Source organism: Triturus cristatus, chromosome 1_1 (genome assembly GCF_964204655.1).
Source record: "Triturus cristatus chromosome 1_1, aTriCri1.1, whole genome shotgun sequence".
NCBI lineage: Eukaryota > Metazoa > Chordata > Amphibia > Caudata > Salamandridae > Triturus > Triturus cristatus.
This window is the reverse complement of record NC_140579.1, coordinates 69,365,628-69,393,152: the sequence shown is the minus strand read 5'-3', so window position 1 is coordinate 69,393,152 and position 27,525 is coordinate 69,365,628. Positions and strand designations below refer to the sequence as shown.

Below are 27,525 nucleotides of genomic sequence, written 5' to 3'. Positions count from 1 at the left end.
AAAAATCTACTTATACCAAACACCACTAGTTGTGAGGTGTTAGACTTTATTATGCACTCTGCTTCTTTGTAGGATCTAACCCCCGCGTGTTTACAAAGGGGTTTGATCCAACAATGCCTCGGTTTCTTGTATGCCGGGCAGAAGAAGAGTAGATGGACATCATCTTCCCTTGCCCCTAGAGAGCAGACAGTGCACATTTCCGAACCTTTTTCCCCACCCCACCTGCCTGTGTAAGCACTGATCAATAAGACCCCATACCTAAATTTCAGATATAATGATTTTGCTAATGGAGGGCCAATCTCGTCCATGAATTCTTCACAATTGGGTGTATCTTTTATGTTTAGGAAATTCTGGGTCAATATGCGTCGTAGATCCAAGTGTTAGCTCACCATTGACGTGGGACCAGAAAGTTTCCTTTAAAAAATTTTGGGAGGACAGAGTCATGTTCTGAGGCGCCTCCCAAAAATGAGAAAGCCCTAATCTCTCAAACCACTTGCATATATACTTTAGCCATGGGGTTTTCAAGTGCTCATCGATCTGGATTAGTTCAGTCAATCCACACTTATAATCGCACAACTCCGGGGTTGACCAAACCCTAACCCAATACAACAGTGGTCTCAATAGTGCTAAATACTCTGTTCTTTTTAGATTAATGTCGAGGAATACGGGGACAAGGGGGGTACTGGATGGTATTTTAAGCAGTCTTCTTACAAAATTGTTTTCTACCTTCCCAAATTTGTTGGTACTACAATGGCCCCAAACCTCGGCACAGTCATAGTGAGAGAGCAGACACCAGCGCCATGTACACAGAGAACACGCATTTACATCAAGAGGGCAGGTGCCAGCCTCATACAGGGTCTGTGAGAGAGAACAGACAGCAGACACCACACAAAGTAGAAGGCAAGAAACAGACAGCAAGAGATAGGGAGCAGACATCAGTCGCTCTCAGGGCCTATGACAGGAATCCGGTAGTTGCCCTCAGAGAGAGTTTACATCAGTGCAGGTTCCATCCCTTTCCAGCATCTGAAATACAATTCAGACACCAGCCCCTTACAGAGTTTGCAACAGAAAAGAGGCAACAGGCTCCTACGGGGTCTGTGACAAACAAGCAACCAGCCCAGCTGAACCTCTGCCTGATGAACCCTGCATTGCTGGGAGTCACCTGCACAGATGCTCTTGGGAGCCTGTGTACTACACATTGCATTGCTGCACATCTTCTGCTGTGTCTGATACCCTTGTGGGCCTTTGTGCTACACATTGCATTGCTGCACATCTTCTGCTGTGTCTGATACCCTTGGGAGCCTGTGTGCTACACATTGCATTGCTGCACATCTTCTGGTGTGTCTGATACCCCTGGGAGCCTGTGTACTACACATTGCATTGCTGCACATCTTCTGCTGTGTCTGATACCCTTGTGAGCCTGTGTGCTACACCCTACATTGCTGCATCAAGCCTTCTGACACCAACAACTGTCACTATCACACTGAACCCTTTGAGTACCACGTGAGATCCAAAAACACCCACACACATCCCTTCTGATCCTCTGCAGCCGCCTCTGGGGCTCAAGGTATACACCTGTGGTCTCAGCGCTCCGACAGCCACACTGTGCTCTTTTCCTGTTTCTTATATAGGTTTCACAGAGTGCCTTTGCTTACGATCCCTAAGCACCCACAAATATACCTTGTGGCTTTGGGCAGTCTTCTCCAGGGGATCCACGGAGTCCACTTTGATCCCTGAATACCCACAGACATATCTTGTGCTCTTCTGCATCCTCTTCTATGAGGCTCATAGTGTTCCACCTCTGATCCCTAAAAGCAGACATACATACCCTGTATTCCCCTGTGAGACTCGGAGGATGTCTTTACTTGTGAATCCTGACCTCCCACATATATACCATGTGCTCTTGGGCACACTTCTCTATTGGATCCACAGGGTGAAATGTGATCTCTTAACACCGAAAACATACTTTGTATCTTCTTAAAGACTTAACAAGTGACTTCACTTGTGGTACCTGAACACCAACACACCTACCTTGTGCTCCTCTACAGGTTCTTCCTCTTGGTAACTTACAGAGTGTCTTTACTTGTAAATCCTGAACACCCACATACACCTCTTGCACAGATTTCTCTTTGGGGCCCACTGGCACGTTATGACCTATAAACAATCACAGACATACCGAGAGCTGTTAGTAGCCTCCTCTATGGACTCTCCGGTGTCTTTTGATTCCCTGAACATCCACAGACGTACCCTGTTCTCTTCTGCAGTCTCTTCAATGGCGCTCACAGGTAGGGTGACTAGATGACGCCATGCCACAGGCACTCAAACTTTCCATTTCGGAGCTTTTGATTTAACATATTAGTGCATTCTGGGAGTTGTGGTCTTAGTTCATTTTACTGAATCCTATTGCTTCAACACATCAGATTAAAATTATTTAATAGAAGCAAAGTCCTGGAATAGAAAAACGGCGTTCCAGTGACACAGAGCCATCTGGTCACCCTATACAAAGGGTGACTTTTGACCTCTGAACACTCACACACAGCTTGTGCTCTCCGGCTGCCCCTTGGTGTTCCCTGAATTTTCACAGACATATCTTGTGCTCCACTTGTCGTTCCTAAACACCCACACACACCTTGTGCTTGCTTGCAGGTTTTCGGTTGGGGCTCGGTGTGCCTCTGTGATCCCCGAATGCCCACAGACGTGCCTTGTCCTCTTTTCCAGCCCCTTCTTTGAGGCTTGAACAACCTGTGATTTCCTAAAATACAACTTATATACCTTGTATTCCTTTGTATGAATCATTTCATGTTTTCATTAGTGAGCTCTGAGCACCCACTCACATAACTTGTGCTCTTGGACAACTATCTTTATGGGACTCACAGGGCGCCTTTGATCACTGAAGACCCAGAGACATTGTACTTCTGAAAGCCTCCAGGAGTGTATTCACTAGTGAATCCTGAGCACACACATACCCTGTGCTCTTCTGCAGCCGACTCTATGAGGTACACAGAGTGACTTGTGACCTCTAAGTACGTGCACACATAGCTTGTGCTTTCTGACTGCCTCCTTGATGGGGCTCACAGAGTGACTTTGTGATCCCTGATTGTCCACAGACATGCCCTGTGATATTCAATTGATACACACACACACACACACACACCCTTATAGTCATATGCAGGTTCCTCAGTGGGGATCATAGTGTGAAACTGTGATCCCTGAATGCCTATAGACATACCTTGTACTCCTCTGCAGCCTTCTCTAGAGGACTTGCTGAGTGTGTTGTATGCTCCTTGGACTCCCAGCACACCACACATATCATCCTTTGATCCTCTGCACAGAACAGATTCAGTTTCTCGTGATGTTTCTCACACAGATTCTCCTCCGGGGGCCTCACGGGGGGCAGATGAAGCTGTTTTAACATTTCCACGATGTTACCCAGTTGCTTGTTGGGTCGGAGGCTTTTCCCAGATGTTTCCCTGCACTGTGGACAGGGGAAGTTTCCATCTCTTCCCTCCCAGCTCTGAGTGATGCAGGAGCGGCAGAAGTTGTGTCCACACTCAATAATTATCACCGGATCAGTAAAATATTCCAAACAGATGGAACAAGTGGCCTCTTCTTGGAGCTTCCCGAGCTGAGCTGCTGCCGCCATGATGCAGAAATGCAGGAAGTAAACTTAAGCTTCAGTTTCTTTCTTTGTGAAGTGGGTGTGTCTGTGCGTCTGCCCCTCTCTGGCTGCGCTGGGACTTCCGGGTTCATGTTACAGTCACAGAGCAGGAGGGAACTGCCACTTGGTTTTGTTCTCACTTTCTGCAGGTCTCCGGAGCTGCACTTAAAAACTTGTAAAATCCTTTGTATTTTTTAAATATGTTGATTGTAATCATTGTTTGGAATTGTACATATTTAAAAATACTTTTTAGGCAATTTCTTTCTGCATTTGCAATTTTACATTAAGGTTTTAAAGCCTGCAAAGTACCTGCTTTTGCTTCATGTTTTTTTAATCTATTCCAGCCATGCTTACAAATACTAGTCAGGCCAATAAATAACCGTCCAGATCAGATCACAACTCCACCTGTACTTTGTACAGGTTCACTTGTTGATGCCTTTACATCTGAAGTTTTGTGTTTAAGAGAAGATTGTAGCCACTGCCTGTGATTAACAGTTCTGTGTGTGAGGGGAGATTGCACTGCTGCTGCTTGTGCTGTACCCTTCAGTGCGCGGGGTAGCTTGCACTGCTTGCGCTGCACTTCTTCTGTGTGTGAGGAGCTTGCACTGCTGTTGCTTGTGCTGCACTTCTGTTTGCGAGGGACGCTTCCACTGCTGTTGTTTGTGCTGCATCTCTTCTGTGTGAAGGAAGTTTGCACTGCTGGTGTCTGTGTTGCACCTCTTTCATGTGTGAGGGACGCTTGTACTACTGTTGTTTGTACTGCACTTTTGTATGTGAGGTAAACTCCCAGTGCTGTTGTTTTTGCAGCTTCTCTCCTGAGTGAAGGAAGCTTGCACTGCTGTTGCTTGTAGTGAACCTCTTCTGTGTGAGAGAAACTTGCACTGCTGTTGTCTGTGCTGAAGCTCTTCTGTGTGCAGGAAGCCTCCACTGTTGTTGCATGTGATGCACCTCTTCTGTGTGTAGGGGAAGCTTGCACTGCTGTTGTCTGTGCTGCACCTCTCCTGTGTGACGGAAGCTTGCACTGCAGTTGTCTGTGCTGTACCTCTTCTTTGTGAGGGACGTTTGCATTGCTGTTGTCTGTGCTGCACCTCTTCTGTGTGTGCAGGAAGCCTCCACTGTTGTTGCTTGTGATGCACCTCTTCTGCGTGTGAGGGAAGCTTGCACTGCTGTTGTCTGTGCTGCACCTCTTCTGTGTGTGCAGGAAGCCTCCACTGTTGTTGCTTGTGATGCACCTCTTCTGTGTGTGAGGGAAGCTTGCACTGCTATTTTCTGTGCTGCACCTCTTCTGTGTGTGCAGTAAGCCTCCACTGTTGTTGCTTACTGATGCACCTCTTCTGTGTGTGAGGGAAGCTTGCACTGCTGTTGTCTGTGCTGCACCTCTTCTGTGTGAAGGAAGCTTGCACTGCTGTTGTCTGTGATGCACCTCTTCTGTGTGAGGGAAGCTTGCACTACTGGTATCTGTGTTGCACCTCTTTTGTGTGAGGTAGACTTGTACTGCTGGCATCTGTGTTTCCTCTTCTTTGGGAGGGAAGCTTGCACTGCTGTTGTCTGTGCTTAACCTCTTCTGTGTGAAGGAAGCTTGCACTACTGGTATCTGTGTTGCACCTCTTCTGTATTGGGGAAGCTTGCACTGCTTTTGCTTGTGATGCACCTCTTTTGTGTGTGATGGAAGCTTGCACTGCTGTTGTCTGTGCTGCACCTCTTCTGTGTGTGAGGGAAGCTTGCACTGCTGTTGTCTGTGATGCACGTCTTCTGTATGAGGGAAGCTTGAACTGCTGGTGTCTGTGCTGCACCTCTTTTGTGTGAGGTAGACTTGTACTGCTGGCGTCTGTGTTCTCTTTTCTGTGGAAGGGAAGCTTGGACTGCTGTTATATTGTCTGTGATGCACCTCAGTTGCCTGTAGTGCACCTGTGAAGAGGAAGCATGAACTCCTACTGCCTGTAATTAACCAGTTCTGTGTATGAGGGAAACTTAAATCGTCGTTTTGTGTGCCTTGTGTACCTTTTATGAATGTAAAGATGTTCTGAGTCGACATTTTCATATTTTGGATCTTTTTTCTCCTATCAAGGCTATCCCTTTCTCAAATTCAAGCCAGGGGCTGATTTTATATGCCTTGTATTTTAAAATCTGCCTCTTCCCAGCTGTGGCATGTATGACTGTGTCCTGATTGTGACTGTACTATACATAAGGGAAGTCTGCATTGCTGCTATATCCATCATGTGTGCGAAGGAAGCTTGTTCTACCTGTATGATCTTCCACTGTGCGTGTTCCATGTGTGAGCACTGCTGCACCCATTCTGTGTGTGAAGGAAGCTTCTTCTGCCTGTACCTGTTTGATTCTGCAATGTGCCTGCTCAGTGTCTGAGAACCTCTGCTGCTACTGCGCTTAACTTTTATCTGAGGGAGAATCTTGCACTCTGATGGCATGTGCTCTGCTCAGATTGTATATACAAGAAGATTACACTGTGGCTGCTTGCGCTGTACTCTGTGTGAATAAAAAGCTTGCACTGTGGCTGCTTGTGCTGAACTCTGTGTGAATAAGAGGCTTGCACTGTGGGTGCCGGTGCTGTACTCTGTGTATGAGTGAGAAGCTTGACTGTGACTGCTTGTGCTGTACTCTGTGTGAATAGGAAGCTTTCACTGTGGGCGCTGGTGCTGTACTCTGTGTCTGAGTGAGAGAAGCTAACACAGCGACTGCCTGTGCTGTACTCTGTGTGAATAAGAAGCTTGCACTGTCGGTGCTGGTGCTCTACTCTGTGTATGAGTGAGAAGCTAACACAGCGACTGCCTGTGCTGTACTCTGTGTGAATAAGAATCTTGCACTGTCGGTGCTGGTGCTGTACTCTGTGTATGAGCGAGAAGCTTGACTGTGGCTGCTTGTACTGTACTCTGTGTGACTAAGAAGCTTGCACTGTGGGTGCTGGGTCTGTATTCTGTATGTGAGTGAGAAGCTTGACTGTGGCTGCTTGTACTGTACTCTGTGTGACTAAGAAGCTTGCACTGTGGGTGCTGGGTCTGTATTCTGTATGTGAGTGAGAAGCTTGACTGTGACTGCTTGTGCTGTACTCTGTGTGAATAAGAAGCTTTCACTGTGGGCGCTGGTACTGTACTCTGTGTCTGAGTGAGAAGCTAACACTGCGACTGCCTGTGCTGTACTCTGTGTGAATAAGAAGCTTGCACTGTCGGTGCTGGTGCTGCACTTTGTGTATGAGCGAGAAGCTTGACTGTGGCTGCTTGTACTGTACTCTGTGTGACTAAGAAGCTTGCACTGTGGGTGCTGGGTCTGTATTCTGTATGTGAGTGAGAAGCTAGCACTGTGGCTGCTTGTGTTGTACTCTGAGTGAATAAGAAGCTTGCACTGTGGATGCTGGTGCTGTATTCAGTGTGTGAGTGAGAAGCTTGCACTGTGGGTGCTGGTGCTGTATTCAGTGTGTGAGTGAGAAGCTTGACTGTGGCTGCTTGTGTTGTACTCTGTGTGAATAAGAAGCTTGCACTGTGGCTGCTTGTGCTGTACTCTGTGTGACGAAGAAGCTTGCACTGTGGGTGCTGGTGCTGTATTCTGTATGTGAGTGAGAAGCTTGCACCGTGACTGCCTGTGCTGTACTCTGTGTGACTAAGAAGTTTGCACTGTTGGTGCTGGTGCTGCATTCTGTGTGTGAGTGAGAAGCTTGCACTGTGGTTGCTGGTGCTGTACTCTGTGGATAAGTGAGAAGCTAGCACTGTGGCTGCTTGTGCTGTACTCTGTGTGAATAAGAAGCTTGCACTGTGGGTGCTGATGCCGTATTCTGTATGTGAGTGAGAAGCTAACACAGTGACTGCCTGTGCTGTACTCTGTGTGAATAAGAAGCTTGCACTGTTGGTGCTGGTGCTGTATTCGGGTGTGTGAGTGAGAAGCTAGCACCGTGAGTGCCTGTGCTGTTCTCTGTGTGAATAAGACGCTTCTACTGTGGGTGTCAGTGCTGTATTCAGTGTGTGAGTGAGAAGCTTGACTGTGGCTGCTTGTGCTGTACTCTATGTGACTAAGAAGCTTGCACTGTGGCTGCTTGTGCTGTACTCTGTGTGATGAAGAAGCTTGCACTGTGGGTGCTGGTGCTGTATTCAGTGTGTGAGTGAGAAGCTTGACTGTGGGTGCTTATGCTGTACTCTGTGTGAATAAGAAGCTAGCACTGTGACTGCCTATGCTGTACTCTGTGTGACTAAGAAGCTTGCACTGTTGGTGCTGGTGCTGTATTCAGTGTGTGAGTGTGAAGCTTGCACTGTGGCTGCTTGTGCTGAACTCTGTGTGAATAAGAAGCTTGCACTGTGGGTGCCGGTGCTGTACTCTGTGCATGAGTGAGAAGCTTGACTGTGGCTGGTTGTGCTGTACTCTGTGTGAATAAGAAGCTTGCACTGTGGGCACTGGTGCCGTATTCTGTATGTGAGTGAGAAGCTAGCCCCATGACTGCCTGTGCTGTACTCTGTGTGAATAAGAAGCTTGTACTGTGGGTGCTGGTGCCGTATTCTGTATGTGAGTGAGAAGCTAGCCCCATGACTGCCTGTGCTGTACTCTGTGTGACTAAGAAGCTTGCACTGTCGGTGCTGGTGCTGTACTCTGTGTATGAGTGAGAAGCTTGACTGTGGCTACTTGTACTGTACTCTGTGTGACTAAGAAGCTTGCACTGTGGGTGCTGGTGCTTCATTCTGTGTGTGAGTTAGAAGCTAACACCGTGACTGCCTGTGCTGTACTCTGTGTGACTAAGAAGCTTGCACTGTGGGTGCTGGTGCTGCATTCTGTGTGTGAGTTAGAAGCTAGCACAGTGACTGCCTGTGCTGTACTCTGTGTGACTAAGAAGCTTGCTTTGTGGGTGCAGTTGCTGCATTCTGTGTGTGAGTGAGAAGCTAGCACTGTGACTGCCTGTGCTGTACTCTGTGTGACTATTACAGTGGCGGCTCCTCTATAGGGGCGTTTGGGCGCCGCCCCCTGCTTTCTCGCAGTGCAAGAAGGCAGAAACATAAATGGTAATAACTAGCGAGAAAGCAGAAGTGCCTGGTTTGGGGTGGGCGGTTCTGCTCGAGGGCAGGGAGGGAGTGCTTGCCCACTGTTCTGCATACTGACTGTTTGGCCAGCCCCAGGGCCGACCAAACAGTCAGTATGTACAACAGTGGGCAAGCCACTGCCCCCTGCCCTCGAGCAGGACCGCCCACTCTCCCTTTTCTCTATGTAGGCTGCTGCATGCAGCAGCCTACATAGAGAAAATGGCCCAGGTGGGGCGCGCTCAGATTCGCCTCACCAGTTCTGATTGGCGGAGAGGAGGGAGGCTGCCTTTCCTAATGACGCAGGGAGAGCTGCAGCCGGCCCGGGCCAGAACTGGAAAACGAGTCAGGACCAGACGGCGGGAGTCAGGACCCATCCAGAAGATGGCGCGGGATGGTAACTTTTATTTTATATATTTTTTTCCCATTAAACCCCTCCTGCCTTATCCCCTATCCCCCGCGGCGCGACGACCCCATTAACACCCCCCCCCCCCCACCCGCCCGTAATGCCGGCCTCGACTGTTCTTAGGGATGTGAGAATTTCGTATAATTATATCAGAATTTTTGCAAAGCTGCATGAAATTACTCGTATGTCTACCAAATGTAAATACATCACATAGAGTTATATTTTAGCATAAAATATGTGCTTGTGCTCATTTTTGACATGAGGATGCATTTTTTGGTTAAAATCTTTTCCTAAAAGACAAGTGTTGCCAATAACAGCTGCTCGCATGCTGTTTAGGCATTTTCAGGTCAGCATTATTGTGTCCTTTTCCTGTGGTCCATTAAAGACAACGAAATGCTTGCAAAACCGGCGCGAGGAGGAGATGGTGTCGGGAGGTTGAATACAGACTGAAATATGGGCCTAAATCTCATTGGTTGTTTTCTGAAGTCATTGCAATATCAAGTTAAGCTTCATCATAAGCCACCACGATAGCGTATGACCTAAAGCCTGGTGCAGCCACTGACATTAATGTGTATATTACTGTGGCAATCAAGCGCTTCACAAGATGGCCCTTACTAATCGGAAGCACTGCAGGTCTCCAAACTAGCAGTTTGCCGACCTTCATAATGGCATCCCACGTGGCATCAGCACGAGATGTATGGCAAGCCCAGGTAGCCAAAGCACCGTGCAAGCATGGCAGGTAGCCAAAGCACAGAGCAAGCATGGCAGGTAGCCAAAGCACAGAGCAAGCATGGCAGGTAGCCAAAGCACCGTGCAAGCATGGCAGGTAGCCAAAGCACCGTGCAAGCATGGCAGGTAGCCAAAGCACCGTGCAAGCATGGCAGGTAGCCAAAGCACCGTGCAAGCATGGCAGGTAGCCAAAGCACCGTGCAAGCATGGCAGGTAGCCAAAGCACCGTGCAAGCATGGCAGGTAGCCAAAGCACCGTGCAAGCATGGCAGGTAGCCAAAGCACCGTGCAAGCATGGCAGGTAGCCAAAGCACCGTGCAAGCATGGCAGATAGCCAAAGCACCGTGCAAGCATGGCAGGTAGCCAAAGCACCGTGCAAGCATGGCAGGTAGCCAAAGCACCGTGCAAGCATGGCAGGTAGCCAAAGCACCGTGCAAGCATGGCAGGTAGCCAAAGCCTCGACTGTTCTTAGGGATGTGAGAATTTCGTATAATTATATCAGAATTTTTGCAAAGCTGCATGAAATTACTCGTATGTCTACCAAATGTAAATACATCACATAGAGTTATATTTTAGCATAAAATATGTGCTTGTGCTCATTTTTGACATGAGGATGCATTTTTTGGTTAAAATCTTTTCCTAAAAGACAAGTGTTGCCAATAACAGCTGCTCGCGTGCTGTTTAGGCATTTTCAGGTCAGCATTATTGTGTCCTTTTCCTGTGGTCCATTAAAGACAACGAAATGCTTGCAAAACCGGCGCGAGGAGGAGATGGTGTCGGGAGGTTGAATACAGACTGAAATATGGGCCTAAATCTCATTGGTTGTTTTCTGAAGTCATTGCAATATCAAGTTAAGCTTCATCATAAGCCACCACGATAGCGTATGACCTAAAGCCTGGTGCAGCCACTGACATTAATGTGTATATTACTGTGGCAATCAAGCGCTTCACAAGATGGCCCTTACTAATCGGAAGCACTGCAGGTCTCCAAACTAGCAGTTTGCCGACCTTCATAATGGCATCCCACGTGGCATCAGCACGAGATGTATGGCAAGCCCAGGTAGCCAAAGCACCGTGCAAGCATGGCAGGTAGCCAAAGCACAGAGCAAGCATGGCAGGTAGCCAAAGCACAGAGCAAGCATGGCAGGTAGCCAAAGCACCGTGCAAGCATGGCAGGTAGCCAAAGCACCGTGCAAGCATGGCAGGTAGCCAAAGCACCGTGCAAGCATGGCAGGTAGCCAAAGCACCGTGCAAGCATGGCAGGTAGCCAAAGCACCGTGCAAGCATGGCAGGTAGCCAAAGCACCGTGCAAGCATGGCAGGTAGCCAAAGCACCGTGCAAGCATGGTAGGTAGCCAAAGCACCGTGCAAGCATGGCAGGTAGCCAAAGCACCGTGCAAGCATGGCAGATAGCCAAAGCACCGTGCAAGCATGGCAGGTAGCCAAAGCACCGTGCAAGCATGGCAGGTAGCCAAAGCACCGTGCAAGCATGGCAGGTAGCCAAAGCACCGTGCAAGCATGGCAGGTAGCCAAAGCACCGTGCAAGTATGGCAGGTAGCCAAAGCACCGTGCAAGCATGGCAGGTAGCCAAAGCACCGTGCAAGCATGGCAGGTAGCCAAAGCACCGTGCAAGCATGGCAGGTAGCCAAAGCACCGTGCAAGCATGGCAGGTAGCCAAAGCACCGTGCACGCATGGCAGGGCAGCTGACACACAAGCCAGGAGAGTGAAGATGTGGCGTGCGCCAAACTGCTGGAGCAGTTGACTGGACTTGCGCAAATAAAGCAGGGGTAGACAGGTTTAAAATGATCTCCATAGTATAAAAGGGCCGGGTTTGGGACACGTGGATCGTGTGCAGGATTATTAAACAATGTGCGGTGGTCAGAGAATTCCAAGACGGGGACACAGAGAAAGCAAGAATATGAGCTGAGGCTCTCTGTTTCTGCTCCTCGGCCTCACTCTGTAGACGAACCACTACAACTAGCGATATAGAATGATTGTGTTAACAGTATGAGGTTTCATATAACAGTGTGTTGTGATACGGGTTAAATTGTTCTTTATTTAGTGTCCTAAGGTGGAATCGTGTGATAGCCAAAGTAAACGGGTAAAGTGAACGTGGATTTATTTTAGCTGTGTGTTGTGATGTGGATGTCACAATGTCGTACTTTTCAATGAGTGATGGCTTGGCACTTTTTTTGTAAGACTGAAGTGAAGCTCTACAGTGTGCTGTGATTTGCTTGTCGAGGAATTCATAATGTGGGTCTGTGTATATTGTTGTTTATTCTGACCCTGGTATATGGTGTGATATAAGTTTACGGGGGTGACTGCAGATCACGGAGAGTGCCAGGGTGTCTAATTAAAACAAAGGACTTAGTTATAGGCGATAAAATTAATGTGGTCATTAATTACTGCAGACACCACCACATTGTGATTCGGCTAGCATCAAACCAAACATATTTGTTATTTGTATATGAGAGTGAGAGCAGATGAATGTACGGCACTTTTGAGGAATTTCGGGCTCACGCTCGCTCGCCAAAGTGCAGTATGACAATTCTACGCCTCACCACTTTCAAATGTCACCAGCCGCCACTGCTAGATACCCTTCCTTTGCTTGGTCCTCTGTCTATGTTGATGACATAGCAGCCTAAGAACACTGAATGAATGCTGTTGCAGCACTACCTTCTCGAATTCTCTAGAGCATGTATTCTTGGTAAGGTATGAATGTTCACTTCATTTAATTCCTTTGACTTTTGACTTGTTCAAAAGAGTGCCGCACACCTCCTTATTGACTTTTGCCAGTATGCGGTCTGACAGGCGTTGAAAATTGGCCAACGCACGGTCAGACGTGCCGATATTACAGTCAGCAACACCTGGACACAAAGATTCCAGACGTTAATTATCCCCTGCCATGCCACGCCGCTATATTTTTAGGTCCCGCCTGAGACAGCGCTTTAGCGCTGCTCTCGCGAGAGCTTTTGTAAACGGGGGGATTTGGAAGTGCAAACTAGTGCTTTCAGGCCTCCAAATACAGTGCATGTGCGCAGGGCGCGCGCACCATTTGGTAGCCTGCGTGAACATTTCGCAGCCGCTTTGATGCTCAGTGAGACGCGCGGCCACTGAACATCAAAGCGGCCGCGAAATGATCACCATTTGCCAGCCTGCGTGCCTCTCTCCCCTACTCCCTCCCTTATCCCACTTCCTGCTTGTTTTACTTATTTCGCGAGGAGCTGTCTATCCCTAGCGCGCGCTTCAACGCTCCTCCCCCACCACAGAGTGCGACTCGCAACCGCGCGTCTTCCACTAGGCCTGGGCAAAAATTTCGTTCCGTTCGCGGAAATTGCGATAATTTGACATTTTTGCGTTCCGCGGAGAGCGCGAAAATGTCAAAAATTCCGGTTTCCGCAGCTTGGCGATAATTTGTTTCTTGCTCGCGCTGTAAAATGATACATTCTCGCGCGCGCGCGATCGCCTTACCTGAATCCCTGCGTTCGCCGACAAGTTTTCTTGATCCGGTCGCGTTCTCCATGAGATGTTGTATTGTTTTTAGCCATTTGCGCTGTCTCGCGACAGTTCGCGCCCGCAGTGACGTCATGCATCGCGCGATCACGTCTTTCTTCTCGCGATCATGCACCGCGAGAACAACTCAAAACAAGATGGCCGCGCCCGCAAGCAACCACATGGGTAAGTTGGCGACCCGCAACCATGCAGAAAATCTCGCGAACATGCCGGAAAAAAACTTCCGCATCTTCCCGATATTTCTGCTTGTTTGCGATAATTTTAAACATTCTCGCGATAATTTGCGAAGGTTAATTCCGCAAATTCCGCCCACCCCTATCTTCCACAACTCCCGGGCTTGTTTCAGCCGTCATTCTCAAACGCTTACACAATCCTTACAATCCTTACATAACCGGGAAGGCGCTGCCTGTTCCTTGGTGGAATACTTGAAACCCCATCTGCCTAGAACAGAGGGAAGGCGGCGCCATATTTTAAGAAATCCTTAAGTTTCACACATTTCCACCACCACCTGTTGTAACGCACACAGGTCGGAGTACCTTCTTACCATGTGCAACAAAAATCGTGCTTCACGTCTAAAGCTAGCTGCAAGTGTTTTCAAAAACCCCGTTACTTTGCAAACACATCAAATTGAAGTGGCTTTTAGAAAAAAAAAAACACCTCTCCAGGAAATATGATGTGAGAAATAGTTCACCTAACTTCAAGTCGGTTTCCTCGTGTTCACATTTCCACTTACAGCAATAACCTGCCGAACGACCGCAATCACTTTCGTGGGCCGCGCGGCCGTGTCATTTTCACGGCCGCGAAGCCAATGCTGGTTAGCTCTCGCCAGTAATTTTTAACATCCGCATTCATAGCCGCAGTTGTTAAAGCAGGCACGGGGGACAGAGGATTGTACGAGATTGATAATTTAATTTCCTCTAACTCTTTCTAAAGTGACTGGAAAATCAATTGGAATTGCTTTATAAAGATAGGAACGGCAGTTATGGTGTCCGCAGTAGATATGGCACTGCATTTGTAATGGATGCAACCTGCCAACACATGACGAGAACACTGACAAGTTTGGAGAAGACGTGCTATCAACAGCAGTTAAGTGGCCCACCTTTGAGTTATCGAGCGTGTAAATTGAATTAGGTGTCTTGGACAATTTACTAGTGTTTTTCTAAATATGCTCTGTTTACAGTTCCCACTCCTCATGGAGAAAATCATTAGATTTTAGAGTGTAAATATGCCAGACTTATGTGGCTTAATAACGGCTACAGTTGCCGTCTTTAAAGCTGAAAAACACGGTGTGAGTCTTCGGAATGCTCAAGCATCCTGTGATTCTGGGCAAATCACTACTCCCCGTGAAAATGAATGTGTCCGTTTGTAATTCAACTGGTGCTTTTGTAAAGCACTCTGATACCTTCGGACCTTGCCCTTTATTAAAAAGGCTTTATCGATTTCTGAGAAGCCGCAGCACACATTGCTGGATCCTTCGCGGTGTCTGCACGCATTGATTGCAGAGCTGGTCCACAGGTGGCAGCCAGAGCGCCGGCCTGTTTCTCTGCCGTGACGCACGTGCCCTCGTTCCAAGTGGATTCCTCCAAGCAGCTCCGGCGCGCGCCAGCCTGCAGCAGGCATGTTCGTTGGCATATTCATGGCGGCTTTATTATGTCTCTCAGCCACACACACAAATACATTTGGATCCGTTCGTGGTTAACGGAAATCTTCACCGGTGGGGTCAGACTGAGGTCCGTACATTATTTGCATATTTTATATATTGACTTTTAGATTCCCCAGATTTTTCAACGTTATATTTTTACGTTTTCAAAAATGTAAATAGAGAATCCAAATTAATTAAAACGAAAACGTTCAGATAACTGTGTGCCTTTTTTCCGCCTCAAGTGGAAGCGTTTCATTCAACATGATGCATGTTAAGTTATGTTCATATTTCCTGTCTGTGGTTTTTCGGTTTGACCACGAGTCCGCTTTATCACATTAGACACCTCATCCAAGCGTGACTTCCTCCGGCCTGCGAAATTCACTCGGTCTCCTCACCTAATCATATATATATATATAAATTATATTTTTTTCCAATTAGCTGGTAGGTATGGCAGTGCCCATTTCCTGTTTACCCTCTCCGGTAAAACAATTATTTGGTGAGTCCCGATTCCACGCGGCTAAATCTGTACTATACTCAGCAGCCCGTTCAACACTTTTAGATCCAACCATTTGACAGTATAGGCCTTCATTAAACAAGCATTTGCAATGCAATAGGTCTCGCATTTATACGAGTTTGAGCTATTGGCATTGTAAATGACAGTGCCTTTTATTTATGTTTTAAAAAAACCAAACTTAAATAAAAAGCATCGCGCAATAAGACAGACCACACCAAATTTTGACTTAGCAGTAAAGGTCACTTTATTAGGACAGGTAACTAAGAACCACTTAATGAGACAATGTAACTATTATCAAATTGCCTCCCAAACATTTTTGCCACAAACAATTCCAAAAATACCCCAACCAAAATTTACCATAAATTACCCCATGTACTGCCCCAATGGCATCATTTCCTTTTTGACCATTTGGTTTACCTGTCCAGCTTTTCTTCCACCCTCCCCCGCCCCAGAGGGAAGGATAAGCCCACTCCAGACTATCCAAACCCTCAAAAAACCGCGTGAAAGAAACACACATGAAATGAAACAAAATGTCACCTGTCCTAAACGTGACTTAAGATCAAAAATTAATTTATATATATATATATATATATATATATATATATATATTTTTTTTTTTTTTTTATATATATTTTTTTTACTTATTTTTTTATTTATTTTTTTTATTATTATTAATATATATATATATATATATTTTTTTTACAGAAAAAAGAGGGTGGGAGGGAAGGTCACAAAAAACGACCATCTCTCTGCCTCAGCGCTCGTTTCCCGCCTAAAACGCTTCTCCAACGGTGAAAACCTACGCCCCGCCCCCTACCTAACTCGTGATTCGCTGCGTGGTCTGTACCATCGCGCGAACCTTCCCAGGGGGACACCCGGCTCGCGCCGCGGTCCCCCCGGGTCCCATCGCGCAATAAGACAGACAACACCAAATTTTGACTTAGCAAAAAAGGTCACTTTATTAGGACAGGTAACTAAGAACCACTTATTGAGACAATATAAATATTATCAAATTGCTTCCCAAACATTTTTGCCACAAACAATTCCAAAAATACCCCAACCAAAATTTACCATAAATTACCCCATGTACTGCCCCAATGGCATCATTTCCTTTTTGACCATTTGGTTTACCTGTCCAGCTTTTCTTCCACCCTCCCCTGCCCCAGAGGGAAGGATAAGCCCGCTCCAGACTATCCAAACCCTCAAAAAACCGCCACCCAGGAAAACCCAAAGAGTTTTCCTGGCCCACCCCCAAAAGAAAATTGCTCAAAAAACAACATACTCTACTTTAAAAGATGATCACACCAAAGATTCTCATTCCAAAAACCCGCCAGCAAGTCCCGTAATTCCATCATATAGTAGGCTTGACCTAACTGGGATAAATGAACCCCATCCTCCTGAAAAAGATGATACTCGACACTGGTAATGTTATCATGAGACAAAACCTGAATACCCATTGCATTGCAAAAAATCTTCATCGCACGGTTTAATTTTTTGCGAGCTTTTTCCATGGCTGAATGATTGCGGGCCCCCCTCCACTGTTGTCTATAAATAAATTCGGTCCACACCAGAGACGTACCCACCCAATTGTTCTTGATGACTGCTAGATCCAATTGCATTTGTTTCAAGAGCGATAACCCAGATAAAGGTACAAGATCATTCTCACCTAAATGTATTATTAACAAGTCTGGAAAACCTCTGTCAGCTGATAATTCAGATAGCGTAGAAAACAACTTGCTCCACCTCATCCCACCGTTACCCTTCCATAGAACTTCGTGGCCTTTGCTAGGAAGTCCGAGCGACCTGCCGTAGATCTGACGTTCTGCAAAAACAGCAGACCACTTGACGAAGGAATGACCTATGATCCAAGTACGCATTTTTGAGGAAAAAGAATTGATGGCACGACCTAGGTAGAAAAGTAAAAATTAGCCTGTATCAAAGCAAACGAATAAGCCATCATAGTCTGACATAACGAGAACAACATGCAGACTTCCACCTACCAATCCTCTTAATGTCCTCCCAGTCCCAGCCCAATTTAGCCGCTTCCGTAGCTGCCCCGATCCTAAATGAGTGAGTCCCAAAAAGTAAGGGGTCCCTCCCAATCCTCTTCAAGGATTTGCGTAAAACAGCCAATAAATGAGCATCAGTAATTTTTGACCTATCTTGATGCAAAAATATGGGCCCATGTCTGAAATCAGGGGAACCTACAAATGAATCCCATTCCCAAATAGGACAACATCCTTGAACCCCACTCCCACTCAACTTAACCCAAACACCTTTACCCAACTGGTCAGTTTTAGACTTTTTCAAAAATAACTTGATTGACACCCCACGTTGAAAATCAATTTCACTGGACCGAATCCCTATTTGTCCTCGCAACCCCAATAATTCTGAAACCCGAAAGGCACCAAAAAACAACCAAATCATACATAGACGAAAGCGCGACACTTCCCAAAGGTCATAACAACAAAAAGGCAATTGAACTAGTAACTGCTGTAACAAACCAAAAGTAATAGGTTCTCGTAAAGGCCCGGACTGTATCCGCTCCCTGCTCAAACCTTTGAGCATCCGCCGCAACAAAACATCCCCAACTAAATCTTGACCCCACCATAGCTGACCATAAAAAGAAATCCCAGCCAATTTGCCAGAAATGGTTGTGTGTGATAAACCTTTATTGACTAAAGATAAAACAAACTGTAACATACAAAACTTGGAATCCAATAAAGGACCTTCAAAACAGTGTGATCTCATAAAAGTTAAAAATTCAGACCAAGCCTGCAGATAAGTGCGTCTAGTAGCAGGGGCTATCGATTTCTCGACCAAATCGATGATTCTCATTCCCCCAGCACCCAGATGTCTTGCGGGATTGGAGTTTTGTAGGTGTCTGCACCAGGCGCCAAGTTGCGGAATTTCTGCCAATTAGAACGAGACAAGGCGTCTGCAATTGAATTATTGACACCTGGAATGTGCCTTGCACGAAAAACAATATTGCATTTTAAGCTGAGTAACATGAAAAAACGCAAAAGCCTCAACACCCTTAGATCTTTGGCCTTCTGATTATTTATGAGCTGAACCACAGCCATGTTATCAATGTGGAACATTACACATCTGTTACTGAATTCCACACCCCAAACCATCAGGGCCACAATTAATGGAAACAACTCAAGGAAAGCAATACTGCGCCCTTGTGATAACCAATGGCGTGGCCATGCCTCCGCACACCAACGACCCTCCCAAAAAAGACCAAAACCATGTGCTCCAGAGGCATCCGAAAAAATCTGTATCTGCCAAATAGTATTGTCACCAAGAAAATATAAAGAAACTCCATTGAAATCTGACAAAAAGGTTAACCACACCTGAAGATCTTCCGTGATGGCTTTGGTAAGACGAATTCTGTGGTGAGGAAGATAGGCTCCGGACATCGCAAAACCCAACCTTCTGCAAAAAGTCCTGCCTGCCCTAACAACCCGACAAGCAAAATTCAGATAGCCCAAAAGCCGTTGGACTTGCCGAAGCTCAATCTTATCCTTACCAAGCACCTCCAAAAGAAAAGACCTGATCTCTTCTACCTTTGCAGTTGGCAAACTAGCCATCATAGTTACCGTGTCTATCTCTATGCCCAAAAATACGAGCTTAGTGCAAGGACCTTCCGTTTTTTCAGGAGCCAGCGGAACACCAAACTCCTCAGCCAAGTCCTGAAAGAATTCGAGACCTTTAAGGCATTGTTTTAGTTGTGCATCGCCAATGAACATAAAATCGTCCAAGTAATGACAGACATGTGTGTGGCCACTCCTCACCGAAAAACACCATTGTAGGAACGTGCTAAACGTTTCAAACAAGGCACAAGACACTGAGCACCCCATAGGAAGTACTTTGTCAACGTAAAAAGCTCCATTAAAAAACATACCTAGCAATTCAAAATCCGATGGATGGATAGGAAGTAAACGGAAGGCCGATTGAATATCACATTTTGCTAATTCTGCACCAACCCCTACCTCCCATACCAATCTCAAAGCGTCATCCACGGACGCATAAGAGACATTGGAATCCTCAGGGGAAATGAAATCGTTAATAGATTGGCCTTCCGGCCATGACAGGTGTAAAATCATTCTGAACTCACCAACCCGTTTTTTAGGGACTACCCCCAACGGAGATATTATCAAATTCTCCAAGGGGCATTGAATAAAAGGCCCAGCTACACGACCAGCTTGAATTTCAGCCTCCAATTTCCGTTGCACCACTTGAGGCAGTTCCTTAGCAGATTTTAGATTGTCAGCCCAACGGTGATCACGAGGCCCTTGGTAGCCAATGCGAAAACCTTCTTTAAAACCCCAAAACAGTTTGGACGCAGCTTCATAATCAGGATAAACTTCCAACCAAGGCAGCAAACGCATCAGATTAATTGGGGTATGAGCCCTTTGACATAAGTTGAGGGAATCCCCCTCCACCCCTTGGCAAACTCCCTGAACCCCCTTGAGGCTGTTTAGCGAAGCATTGGGTGATGGCATGTCTACCGCCACATTGGGAGCACTCGTGTTTGAACCTACAGAATTGCCTAGTGCATGAGCCCCGGTTAAAATTCCAGCAGGCCCCTGGCATCGGCAAGTGACCCCTTCCTGTAACCCCTGCCCCAACTGGAGCGGGGCGAGGCAGAAAGGGCCGATATATAATCGGCAGACCACTTGCAGTGTGCGTTGACGCAACCGGCTGAGCAGAGGACATCCACTGCAGCCAAAGCTCTTGATCTACTTCACCCCACGGTTTATCTTTAAACATACTGATCCGCGCCCTAAATTCTTCATCATAATTAAGCCATGCATAGCCCCCAAACTGCAAATGTGCCTTACGAATGGTGTCCATATATTTAAACAATGAAATAGCCCTGTCCGGATACCTCTCACAAAACACGCTAGCATATATCAAAAAAGCTGCAGTCCAATTTTCTATAGACTTTGGGACCCTGGGCTGCCTAGAAAGTTCCCACTCCTCCTCCTTGGACCCCTCTCTGGCTTGAATATCCCTATGAAGGAGTTTAAAAATATCGACAAATTCATGCAGCCAAATCTTATTCTTGGTGTTAACTGACAGATGTATGCCTAATGGCATGGCAAGACCCATATAAGGAAGCTTCTGCCGAGTCCCAGCAGTAGCCTTCACCTGACTTGAAACAGCAGGACCAACCTCAGCAACCCCACTACCCACAGAAGACCTTTTGCTGGAACTATCCGCATTACCTGAAATAGATGTTCGAAAAGCCTTGTCCCTTGTATCCCCACCAAAACCAACCCCCAACACCTTAGATGTATTTGACTCGTCCACCCCCACCGAGCCCGGCAAAATTTTGCCTACCCCAGGTTGTGACCAAGCAGCCCACCAATGAGGCTTACCTGACGTTAGTTGTGCAGCACGCTTCTGAAATTCCCGAGGATCATCACAACGCTGATAATCGCGATGCCGCTCTTGGTCCGACGTGAAATCCGCACTTGACTTCTGTAAGACACTAGCAGAATTGGTTGCCCCCGCACCCATTGAAGGCACGAAAGGAACATGTTCGGAACAACAACCATTACCCCCACGATCCTTTTCTGGAAAAACATCTTCAGTACCATCAAAATAACCCAGACCTTGAATACCCTGCACCTCTGAAGATTCACAAACATCCTTGCTTGTACTTGGCATTTCGCCATCACCCACCCCACCATCGTAAAACTCCCAATTGGTCACAGGCCTCCGATTAGAGAGCCCGGCCGCTATATTAAGATCCGCACCTGATCCGCTTGATGAAAATGACACGTTACCAAAAGGCGAAACCTGCTTCTGAATTGCTTTTCGAGGAAAAACTTGAGCTGCCTGCTGGACTGAATAACCTACCGCCTCCTCGCCGCTCGTGCCAGAATGCGATAACTTACCATGACCAGAGACATGATTACAAGCATCCGCCTCCGATGAGTCAGGAACAGCATGCTCAACCCAAATCCATTGACCACGTTGAGGACCAAAAGGAGAATCAAAATCCACCTGCGGGTGACAAGGAGGGGGGCGAGAAGCCGGGAAAATGGAGACAATGTCTGAAGAGTTAATAACAGTATCTTCTTGCAAAGGCCCAGCATCTTCCGATGACCTCTGTACCACCGTAGCCACATTCTCTGACACATCTTCACCCAAAGGGAGACAAGAAGGAGTAACTTGCCCCAAGCCAACTGCTGATGTGAGAGCATACACACCTTTGGACCCAGGGGGGCCCCTAGGTAAAGGGGACACCCCAGAAACTGAAAAACGCTTACCGAAATAAGTTCCCTTCGCTAGGCGTCCCCCACAAGCCTCAGAAGGGATAGAAAAAGATGACCTGTCTAGACAAACCTCCTCCTCCCCACCACTATCGCTAGGATAGTCCACCAAAGCTGCAGAGCGTCCCAATGACAAAACAGGAGGAGCAATGTCAATATTATGCCCAGAAAAGTAACCGGGTCTGTTCAAAAAATACTCTGCGCCCTTCAAAGACGCCCGTTTTGCAGGAGAAGGGGACTCAATAAACATAATGTCAGCACCCTCACTAGACATTCCCCTCCCCTTCCCACTTATACCTCTGCGTGATGATGCAGGCAGGCTTCTAGAAACCGCGCCTCCCCTGGCGCTGACTCGACGACGAGCTCGTCCCACCCGAGTCACAGAGACCTCCCCGGACTCCCTCACCGTGACTGCTGGTGCCGAGGCGCAGCGCGCTGTCAGGAGCCGGGAATGGGAGCTCAAACGAGCAGGCCTGCCGCGTGGATCCTTAGCTGAAACAGGAGCGAGTTCACCTCTGGTGGCCATCTCCTGCACGCGTCCTTTGACAGGAAGACAAGCTGCCACTGCGTCGCTCACACCTTTCGCCGTTACTCTCTTCGGGCGCCTCACAGCTGAAGACATTAAGTCAGGAACACCAGGGGCCAATAAGTCCACCCGGCCTGCCTCGTACAGAACACGGAGCGCATTCTGAACAGCTGGGTCGTCAGCCATGACCAGCTTCTTTAGTTAAATACAAATTAAATAAATAATGAGGCAAAAAACGGCACAAAAAACGACCGTCTCTCTGCCTCAGCGCTCGTTTCCCGCCTAAACGCTTCTCCAACGGTGAAAACCTAAGCCCCGCCCCCTACCTAACTCGTGATTCGCTGCGTGGTCTGTACCATCGCGCGAACCTTCCCAGGGGGACACCCGGCTCGCGCCGCGGTCCCCCCGGGTCCCATTGTCATTTACAATGCCAATAGCTCAAACTCGTATAAATGCGAGACCTATTGCATTGCAAATGATTGTTTCTTCTACCAGCGTGCGGATTTTATACTTAGCATCCACTGCACCGCCGTTTGTTTATTAGCGCATGGTCTGACACGCGCCCCACAACACGCGCAGTCACTGCCAACCACATGCTGTCTTTCGACTTGACAGTAGCACGCGGCACTCTCCTGCGCGTTCTGCTCCACATGCTGTTCGCTCCCGCTGCACACCCTACTCCACGCGCTCGAGCTGCCCAACACACAATGCCTCGAGCACGCGATGCACTCAGCTTCTTAACACATGCTGAGCAGCAGGCATGCAGCACAGCACAACAATGCCTCGAGCACGCGATGAGCTCAGCTTCTTAACACATGCTGAGCAGCAGTCATGCAGCACAACACAACAATGTCTCATCATAGTTTTGACTCTTAAAGCTGCATTGAGGTTTAACGAGTCTGCTGAAAATCATATTGTGTAACATGCAAATCACATATTTGTATTTTATGTAGATAGGGAAGCGGATTATTGCTTTTGACACAGAGATCCTTTTCTTACTTGCAATTCTTAAGTTCACATACTTCCATTACAGTACAGTGAGCTAGGAACCAGGAGCTGCGTGCAAACTGCAAGGCATAGGTATGGAACCTTACTCTTTTTTTCTGCAATCTGTAATTTTCCAATGCTTCTAAAAACAGCTCCTTTGGTTAGTAATAAAGTATTTTTAGGTCTCGGGACCATCCGGTCGGCAGACCGGAAGTCCGGAGATTTAATGACTTGGGAGAAGAGGGGCTTGAACCCGCCCCTCTTCTGCCCTGTTCTCCATTGGCTGGCCTCGTAAATGCTGGCCAGCCATTGGAGAAGAGGTCCCGTCTCTCCAATCATGCCCCGTCCTTTTCGGATCGGGGGGCGTGTTTTTTGCGAAAAGTCTCAGGGAGGAGACAACAGCAAAACACGCCCCCGAATCCGAAAAGGAGGCAAGGCAGCTGTGTAACCCCCGCAGGTAGGCGGCTGTCTTCACGAAGGGCCGGGCTCCGATGTGCCTGCTCCGGCGTAGAGTCCCGGCCGATCACGCAGGAAAGCCGAGCTCATTCGGATCCCAAAGTATGAAGCAGCACCCAAGGGTCCTCGTTTGGGTAAGGGGATCCCCAGGCAGCAGGGAATCCCGCTGGAGTTAACGGGCCGGATGGGAGAAGCAAGATCACGAGTCCGCCATCTTATCGGGCTTAGCGCCCCCTTGGGCAGTAGCTTTATATAGTAATTTAGCCCTAAATACTTTTAATAGGTCACAGAAAATAACCGCTGCTTTACAAAGTAGCACACAACTAACCCAACTCTGCGTGTTACAGTGTATCTACACACAGTCATGACCTGCCACCCGCCTGTGATGCATGTATCGCCGGACCCCTTCAGTCGAAAAAGAGATACAGTTGCATCTGGCGGCTGCGGGTTCTGTAGGGGGCCTCCAGACATGCGCTGCTACACTTTATTTATAAAAGCACAAATGTGCCGTCCGGGGGCCCATGGCCGGGGGCGGATGTGCGTGTTTTCGATACACTTGGCTCCCTTGGGAACAGACTGCTCTAGCCGGGCTTTGAATGTTTTTTGTTTTCCTTGCATCGCCCTTGAAGTGGGGAGCAAACCGATGCAGCGTGCTTATCGGCATGGAACGGATGTGCCCGCTCATGCCTGGACTGTATCAAGTATTGTAGCGCTGCTTGGATTCGAACACCTCTCCTGCCCCCCTGGCCCGGGTAATCAGCCTCCCACTGTCTGGTTTCTCAGCCTCACCCCTTCACAGTCTAGATTCCTTCTCTGCTCGCCCCTTCAGTCCCTTCATCAACTTCACCAGACTCCCCCAGGCTCTGTTTGCGCATCAGTGTTGTTATCACAGAAAGGTGTGTCTGGTTTACACTCTCCCTTTTTCTCCTCTCTTCACTCCCTCCTTCTCTCGCCAACTCCTTTCTTTCTTTACTACCCTGGTTCTTTTTTGCACACTCCCATTCTCTCCTCTCTTTATCACCCCTTCACATCTTAAATTATTTTCCCTGCTCTATCCACTGTACCTTTATAGTACCCTTTCCACACGACGGTCTTCATTAGGCCTTTATGTCTTAAACTCTTGCTTCTCTCCTATCTGCACTGCCCTTTCATCTCGTTCTCTCTCTCCTACTGTCTTCGCTGCCCATTCCTCGTGTCCTGCCTCCTCGTTTCTCTTTCCTCCTTCTCACCGTATTCTCACCCTTCTCCACTGCCTCTTTGTCTATTGAACGCTCTCTTTGTCTACCCACTGACCTTTATCTCATACTCTCCCTTTCTAGTATCTCTTCTCTGCCAATTGTCTTTTCACCCTCCCTTCACAATTCTTCTCACTGCACGTTTTCCTTCCCTTCTGTCTTTATGACGCCCTTTTCTGTAGAACTTTTTCTTGCTTCTCTATTCGCAGCCTCCTTTCTGTCGTCCACTCTTCTCTTCTCACTGCCAATGTTTCTCTTATATTCTCCCCTGCTCTCCCTTCTTCACTGCTCGTCCTCTCTCTTCTTCTCACTGCCAATGATTCTCTTATATTCTCCCCTGCTATCCCTTCTTCACTGCATCTTTGCTCCGCTCTTTCCAACCCCTTCCTTCCTCCACTCACCTCTTCTCTTTTCACTCCCCCTTTTTAGGTCTCGGGACCATCCGGTCGGCAGACCGGAAGTCCGGAGATTTAATGACTTGGGAGAAGAGGGGCTTGAACCCGCCCCTCTTCTGCCCTGTTCTCCATTGGCTGGCCTCGTAAATGCTGGCCAGCCATTAAAGAAGAGGTCCCGTCACTCCAATCATGCCCCGTCCTTTTCGGATCGGGGGGCGTGTTTTTTGCGAAAAGTCTCAGGGAGGAGACAACAGCAAAACACGCCCCCGAATCCGAAAAGGAGGCTGCCTTTCTCCGAGGCATGCTCTGCCTCGGAGAAAGGCAGTGGCGTGCCTTTTGCTCTGCCCCAACAGAGCCGGTGTCCTGACCTTACGAAGGGACAGCTGCTTCGCCAGGGAGCAGATCTGCGCTGCAATTCGGCCCATAGCGCCATGAAGCCCCGTGAGGTGTGTGCGCGTGGCAGAGATGGACACGTGCAGAGTTGGCCCTGTGGGAGCACTCATTTACAGTTACTGGCGGGTGGGCAAAAAGATGGATGAATGAATAGACTATGTAGAGCAGATGATATCCCTTGTGTAAACTAGAAAACACAAGCATTGACAATCGACAACACATTTGTCTTTAGAGCGCGAGAGAACGCAAAGTGCATTTAAGCATCAGTATTTCGGGTTTCACCACAGTCCTCGTGGAGCGCGGCAGGCTCCCAGGCACCCCCGGCTGGGCTGTGGGCTGTGCAGCCAGTGCGGGGGCGCCTCTGACCATAGCAGGGCACACTTGTAATTTGTACCTCATGTATCAGTACTGTTCCTATTGTGAAGCGCTCTGACACCTTCGGGTAAAGTCCGCGCTATACAAAAACGCATAAAATAATTTTTAAAAAAGATGAAAAAAAACCGCCCCAGAGTGCGGGAAGAGCACGCCCTGATGACGGGCAGTGTCCCTGGGGCAGCACCGAGCCAGCCCCCGGCCCAGTTCACACCGGGGTTTGTGCAACACGGTGCCGTGGTGAGTGAGCCACCTGGGAACACAACCCCCCCCCCCGCCCCACCTCCCCCCACCCCCCGGGCACAGCTCACACCGGGGTTTCCTGAATTTAAACTCCATTTGTGCAATATTGTGCCATTGGCAGGTAGCCACACGGGGAACGCCCCGCCCCAGAGGCGGGCAGACCGGTTCCTGGGCCCTCGGCGTGACCCAGCTTCCTTCAGAATACCCATCATTACATCACCGGTGGAATAAACAACCCGGAAGGAGCTGCAGATTCATAGTGCCCTCAGTGAATGGGAGGGGCGGGGCTTACCCTGACCCTGTGGGCACACACTGCCAGTCTGGCATCGCCCCGCACCCATCCGTAGCAGGAAGTGCAAGGCTCACCCTGACCCTCTGGAGTCTGGGCACACTCTGCTAGCCAGGCCTCGCCCCTCACGGCCTCCCCTATCACTGGCAGGAGGGGCAGGGCTCCCCGTCCTGGACAGAGGGGCGTCGGGCTGAACCTGACCCTCTGGGCTCACTGCCAGTTAGGTCTCGCTACGCGCCCATCACTAGCAGGACGGGGACAGGAGGGGCAGAGCTTGCCCTGATCCTCTGGGTATTCACTGCCAGTCTGGCCTCGCCCCGCACCCATCACTAGCAGGAGGGGAAGGGCTCCCGGTCCTCGACTGAGGGGCGCCGGGCTCACCCTGACCCTCTGAGCACACACTGCCAGTCTGGCCTCACTCCGCACCCATCCGTAGCAGGAGGGGCAAGGCTCACCCTGATCCTCTGGGCGCACACTGCCAGCCTGGCCTCGCCCCGCACCCATCACCAGCCGAACGGGGGTAGGAGGGGCACTCTGCACTCCAGAGTTTCCCGGAAGTAGTGTGCAGCCGAAATCCAGCCGGAAGATTTTATACTCTGCTGAGCCCCAAGACTTGGAGAGTGCTGAGGAACCCTTCGAATATTTATTTATGTGTATATATGAGGCAGATATTACCATACATGCCAGCATGTTGGAAGAGGAAAGGGGGATATTTAAAAAACATCATCCTGAGAATGTCTTTCTCCCATTGACTTCTATTGTGGCTGCACGGGGTCTATAGGCGTGTATGGGATTTGCAAGTCTGCTGCTGCGGGATGGAATAGCAGAGATTGAAACAGAAGTTTTTTCCACACCTGTCAAGAGCGCATA

General features: G+C 48.3%; 1 protein-coding gene across 1 annotated transcript in view; it reads right to left on the bottom strand.

Moving 5' to 3' along the window:
- Positions 1-3,661, bottom strand: part of LOC146869442 (E3 ubiquitin-protein ligase TRIM39-like) — a 109,378-nt gene extending 105,717 nt beyond the window's left edge. The window contains exon 1 of the mRNA XM_085599847.1: positions 3,230-3,661. Coding sequence (XP_085455973.1) covers positions 3,230-3,643 — 414 coding nt within the window. The 5' untranslated portion in view covers positions 3,644-3,661. The remainder of the gene's footprint in view (positions 1-3,229) is intronic.
- Positions 3,662-27,525: the final 23,864 nt, after the last annotated feature.